Source organism: Drosophila mauritiana, chromosome 2R (assembly GCF_004382145.1).
Source record: "Drosophila mauritiana strain mau12 chromosome 2R, ASM438214v1, whole genome shotgun sequence".
Lineage (NCBI taxonomy): Eukaryota > Metazoa > Arthropoda > Insecta > Diptera > Drosophilidae > Drosophila > Drosophila mauritiana.
The window spans coordinates 8,067,563-8,073,761 of record NC_046668.1 but is presented as its reverse complement, the minus strand read 5'-3'; the positions used below and the strand labels follow the sequence as shown (position 1 = coordinate 8,073,761).

The window sequence follows — 6,199 nt, the reverse complement described above, 5'->3', positions numbered from 1 at the left end:
GGAAATTATTTGAAAGATCAAAATGATGCAAAATGGAGTTTATCTCTTTAGATACTTAGGATTCGGAAATATCCATATATAACAGGAACACTATGCATTAACTGAATCCAAAATTAATTAAAATTAGAAAGAACAATCTTATAGAGGTGCCATTGAAAATGTGCGAAAATGGAAATGTTAATATTTATCCTTCTGAAAGATATGAGAAATTATTTCCAGGAGTATTTTCTTCTCTGATCCTTGTTACTTCGCTGACGATTCCTACCTGAATCCATTAAATGTGTATGTTTGACAGTTGAAGCCCATTTTAAATAAATCCCCTAGATATTCATAGCCATCTTTAACGCAGGAAATGCACGGATTCTCGATGGATTCCATTTGAATGTCATGTTTTCTCTGATTTATGATGAAACATGGCATGAAACGGCTGACGGCTGACCGTTCTTTCTGGCCGCGTTTCTCTCTTCATTTGGCCAGAAAGCACCTGGTCAATTGGCTCAGCCCCAAAGTGATTGCAGCTGACTGATTGAGGCTGCCTGCAGGTTGTCAGATGCCAGTTGCCATTGCTAGTTAATTGAATTTGCCGTCAGGTGGCATTTATTGGGGGGCAGCTCCCCTGCTCCACAGGAAATTGCACAGCTTGTCAGTTCAATTAGACGGAATTCGATTTGCCCCATTCCCGGTACAGTTTCCCATGCAAGATTCGTTTAGCAATGATGCATTTTAATTATTCCATCTCAGCGAGAGGAGTTTTACATGCGTCAAGAAAAGCAGCCTGATCCTAGGCATAGGGACCGATACCCGCTGCTCTGGCCATCAGCGCCGGAATATTGCTCTGCTCGTAGTTGCCGCTGAAGTACTGGGCATAGGGTCCCGAGGCGTACACCGCCACATCGTCTCCTCCGTGGGTTTCCGCGTCCAAGGGCGCCAGCGTGGGATACTGATAGTCTGAGTCCGCCACCAACTTCTCCTTTAGGAGGGCACGTCCCTCAGCACGATTGTAGCCGGAGTAGTAGCCGGGTCCATTGGCATAGGACAAAATCGTATAGGGCAGATTATCATCCGCCAGCTGTGCCAATCCGGTGATCTCCTGGTCACGATACTGCCGGAATTAAGAAATCGCAAGTCAAATATCTATCGCTGTTAGAAAGGAAACCTTCAGGTACTCACAGGATAACCATTGATGGACATAACATGAGCATGATCAGCGGTCACCACGATCAGTGTGTCATCCTCGGAGGTAAGCTCCCGGGCCTTCTGGACGGCCCGCGCCAACTCAGCGGTATCCTCGAGGGATCTCCTGGCGAAGGTATCGTGGTGAGCCATGTCGATACGAGCACCCTCGACGAAGAGGAAGAATCCCTTGTCATTGCGGCTCAACACCTTGATGGCAGCCTCTGTGAGCTCACTCAGCGATGGATCCGCCAACTGACTACGTTTCCTGTCCCGATCACCGTTGTACGGCAGATGGTCATTGGCAAAGAGACCCAAAAGGTAGTCCGTATTCTCGAGATCCACCAGACTGAGTCCCTTGCGACTCCACACGTATTTGGCTGAGACATTGGCCTCCTTCTTCTGATCCAACCAACTGCGGATTAAGTGGCGACCGTCGGTACGCTGCCCGGGATATCCCTCCTCATCGTTCACCGTTGCGTCAATGAAGTTCTTGCGACCGCCTCCAAGGATTACCTTCAGCTGCTGACCCACAGGCTGCTCCACGAGCTGGCGAGCAATATCGATGGTCTGCTCGGGATCGCACTCCCTGTTGGCCACCTCCCAGTCGTTCTCCCAATTGCGATCTGCGATGTGGGCATAAACGCCAGCCGGTGATGCATGAGTCACCCGGGCTGTAGTCACCAGACCTGCATCCTTGCCAGCCGCCTGTGCCCACTGCGCGATGCTGTGCACCTGATCCTCCTCGTTTGCGGCGCCATCACAGCTGTATCTGGACACATTGGCGTTCACGCCAATGGTTCCATAGTTCGCCTTCACACCGCCCAAATAGGCGGTGGCCGTGCAGGCGGAATCGGCCACCTGGCGGTTCACGCAGTAGGTCTTGGACAAGCCAGTGTAGGGAAATCCCTCGAAGTACACCTGCTCCGCACTGTCGCCCAGCAGATTCCGGGTGGCCGTGACCGTGTGAACGGACATTCCATCGCCCAGGAACAGAATCACGTTCTTGGCCTTGTTTGTGGTCGCGGACTGCTGCTCGGCCAGCTTCGATAACAGCTTCGCCTGGGCCTTATCCACCCAGTACTGGGTCTGCTGCTCCTCTGCATGCTTGATGGGATGCGATTCGGCATCAAAGGAACGCCCACGAGGATGGTCTAAAAATAATGGCAAAATAGTTATTCATATCGACGAAGCAAAATGGATTAAATACTTTTCGTATTCTAATTTATAAAACTATGAATAAAGTTTAAAGTGCACTTTTGAAAAATATTGATTGATATTAAAAAATATAAAATAACAATATGGGGCTTTCGGTAAGCCAATATTACTATTGCCATTGGTCAAAAAATAGACGGATCATAAATAATTTTGAGTTTGGGTTTTCTGTTATATATCAATGGGATTAATTGAGTCTTATCTCTACACATGGTTTTCCAGTAAACTTGGGAGATAAGAAGTTATTTTAAAGAAATTAATCTCAAAGTACCTACACGCTGAAGCTTACTACCACTCATACAAGTTAGCGCCAGTCAAAATACCACATCCTTTGGGATCAAATTTGGCTTATTTTTTTGCTAATTAATTATACTTGTAGTTATCTTGTAAAATCAATTCCCTGAACTGGTGTGCAAAACCAAATAAATTTAAATACCGGAACCTTTTCGAAATATTCTAAAAAACACTTTTGAGGTATCTATCGCTGAGCTCTAAAACCCAGGATCAGAGCACCTTACCTCTTTGTCCGCTGGCACTTCCGCTCAGGCAGACAGCTAAGACGAGCAACAGAATGAATCTCCTGGCCATTTTCAGCTAATCCCAGGCGTGGTGTGGAGGTCAGACCTTGGTTAAAGACTGAACCGACTGACCGACCAAGGAATTGGACACTGCCGCGGAGCTATCGCTCAGTATCAGAGTAAATCTAATCAGAGGAAACTAATCTAGACGGTTCAATCAAATCATCATTTATGGCTGGCCAAGTTTAAGTTGACAGAAGTCGTAGAACAGGCCAAAACCGATGCCAAAACACACTCACGTGCCTTTTTTTGAAGCTTTATAGGGCTGTGATTCTCTGTCCATTAACCGATTGCGTATGCCACCTACGTAATCAATCTGAAGCCGGGCAATCCTTTTTGCCTGAACTTTTAAACGTTGTTAACTTATGGCACTTACTTTATTGAATCATGCCAGTAGCTTTGTTAAACGTTGAAGAATAAATGGCTTCACTGCTACTAGAAAACTTTATGGTCCAAACTTCACCTCAAGCCCTATAATCCCACACTTGAACCCTTGACCCCGGCAATTAATTGGCTTCGAGTCTGCACAATTGTTCTTGTATTATGTATGTGAATTGCATACTTTCGGGCTAGGCTACAACCACAAACTAATAATAATAATAGTAGGCATTTAATTTAAGTGCTTGCTTATTTTTTTAATTCAGCACTCTCATATTCACAGTATAGTCTTAGCCAGTGCCACAATCGAACCTGTAAACTTGATGACCTAGAAAAGGGTTACATTAATGGAGTGCACCAAGTGCAATACGGATTAAAACCCACCGATGTGAAGACTGGTAACGAAGGTGCAAAAAAGGGCACCCTCACCGTAATGGGTCGTTGAGCACGCAGGATAATGAGGAAGACCCGCCTGCGGGTCTCTCGATCCCAAGTGTACCAGGCACTGCTGTAGGCCGCTTCTCCCAAGGAAAGGCTCTAGAAATGAAAGAGGTCAAAGGTTAATCCAGAGATTCGAGCTGACCCACCTCAGTTGACATTTCTGTGCCTCCGTAGCAATAGAGGAATATGGCCGAGGAAACCGTGAACGTGTACACCACATAGCGGATGATGTTATAGCCGGAATACTAGAGAAACTATTTTTTTGAGGTACTGTGCTTATCACGGAAAGGACGGCTATTACCAATAGTATATCAATGACGCTGGTGGCTATCACTAAGCTGGCTGATACGAAGTGAACAAAAGTGGGAGCAGCCATGATTCCCGAAAATTCCTTGACAATCTTCTCTATCTCATTGTGGCGATCCACGATGTCCGCCAGATTTTGGATTCCCTTACCGAGGGATCTATAAGGTATACACCCGAATTTAATGTTAACCATATGCATAATGGACCACCCACCTCTTATTGGCTTGAGGGCGTCCTGGATATCGTATCTTAAGGCCTGCAGCAAGAAGGCCATGTAGAGGGTAAAGCCAAAGAAGAAGCCATCTGTTCCAGCAAAGGCGTACACAGTGACCTGGCCACTCCATGTGGAGTAGAGGTAGAAAACTGGAAACCAGGGCATGCGATGCGCAAAGTCGTGGAACCTGTGGAACAGCTAATCAGAACATCTAATCCTCACTAGCATACTACAACATCACACACAGCATGCGAAAGGGCATATCGAATTTGAACTCCTGATGCCGGCGCACCCACATTTCCCAAAGGGAACGCAGGACGAAGGCTCCAGTGGTAATGCTGCCCAGGGTGAAGACCAGCATCCCGCACCTGGTGACCATGAGATAGTAGCTCCTCTGAGCCACCTTTCTACGGGAGTCCTCCCTCTTCTCCTGCTCCCCGATTAGCAAGCGGATGCGGTCCATCAGATCAGCTACTTCCTGGCGACGCCACCACATCCATCCCAGCTTGAAGAGCGTGGTGAAACTGCAGGCCAGCGGACAGAAGGCGTCCATGGCGTCCACGGGGCTGGTGCGCAAGTGACTCCAGCCGAAGACGAACTCCGCCTGGCAGCAGTGCGCCAGGTTCGCGAAATTGAACACCAGCCACAAGAGGCGAAGCCACGATTGCTCTTTGCCAAATCTCAGGCCCAGCAGGCCAAAGGAGTATCTGGTGACGAAGAACAGATGCTTGGCCAGCGGATAGTTACGGCTGAGAAATCGCGGATACATGATTTTAACCGCTTGCAGAACCCTTTCCTTATATAGCGCCACATGAATAGCTCCTAATGGTTTAATTATTGTTTTGCAGTCCGAACAAACGACACCTGGCCGTGTTTAATGACGTGATTACTGGCAGGACCTAATTGAGTGGGCGACGATCTCTGACGTCCAAAACATGTTATTATGGTAATGAGCCAGCCCTTATAATTAAAAAGGTTCCCTTAATCCGTTGAAATCATTTTGGTGTTTGTGATTGCGACATCAGTTGAAGACAGCTGTCAAGCTCGTAAGTCAGATCTCAAGGTATTTCTAAGATACATTTGGTACATAAGAATCATCTTCAAGGGTTTAAAAATGAAACTTAACTAAATACCATAATACATGCTAGGATAAGATTAAAGAAACCTTTTTTACATTTATGCATCAAATACTATCTAAATATATATTAAGCTAACTTAAGGTTAGAATACATTAGCAAACTAATGCGACTTGAGCTATGACAATAGGGTAAATATAGTAATTTGTTTATATATTTCGGAGTTTTTTACAACAATTAACATGTTTACCATAGCCGCATATACTTGTTCTTAAGGAAATCGTTGATTATATAAGCTCGCCGAAGGGAAAAGGAATTTGTCAAGCATTTTAAAGCACTTCTTGGCCTGCGCCCAGCCAAACCAGCATCCATAAATATGAGCTCCTTGTGTTGTGGGTTCCGAGCATAAATTTGTGTTTGCCCTTTTTGCCGTGTGTTGTTTGGCTTGTTGTGGGAAGTTTGCCGGAGTGCCGATGAACTCGCGACGAATTCGAATTTCAAATCAGCAGGAGATGTGGGTCAGGCGAAGGGAAACATTCTCGGATTTGCATGGGATTCGCCGCACACAGATTTATGTTGATGCATGCAACGTTTGCTGGCTTTGGCCCTATGGGGTGAATCACTTTTGATTAAGTCCCAAGTTCTGTGCTCGGCTCACGTTGCGTATGAGCAATGCTGTGCCCTGCTCCGGTATTGATTTCCAGTTCCAGTAGGGCACTTTTGATTATGATTATGTGTGGACGAGCCCGGGGGTGGGTTTGGTCTCAGAGCTTCGTTCTCCGAGCGGAAAAACATCCACCCCTAAGGCTGATATCATC

The 6,199-nt window shown here is 46.3% G+C and overlaps 2 protein-coding genes across 2 annotated transcripts; both read right to left on the bottom strand.

Moving 5' to 3' along the window:
- Positions 1-702: 702 nt before the first annotated feature.
- LOC117137893 (membrane-bound alkaline phosphatase) lies at positions 703-3,010 on the bottom strand. Its single transcript, XM_033299627.1, has 3 exons — positions 2,907-3,010; positions 1,171-2,327; positions 703-1,102 (listed from the first exon to the last, which is right to left on the bottom strand). The coding sequence occupies exons 1-3, from the start codon at positions 2,974-2,976 to the stop codon at positions 782-784; spliced, it is 1,548 nt and encodes a 515-aa protein (XP_033155518.1). The 5' UTR covers positions 2,977-3,010; the 3' UTR covers positions 703-781.
- A 597-nt stretch (positions 3,011-3,607) lies between these two features.
- LOC117136699 (odorant receptor 45b) lies at positions 3,608-5,203 on the bottom strand. The gene is given in 7 exon segments (XM_033297717.1): positions 3,608-3,672; positions 3,729-3,881; positions 3,932-4,030; positions 4,087-4,226; positions 4,229-4,249; positions 4,305-4,492; positions 4,551-5,203. Coding segments are annotated over 7 exon segments (1,176 nt in total). The 5' UTR covers positions 5,075-5,203; the 3' UTR covers positions 3,608-3,621.
- Positions 5,204-6,199: the final 996 nt, after the last annotated feature.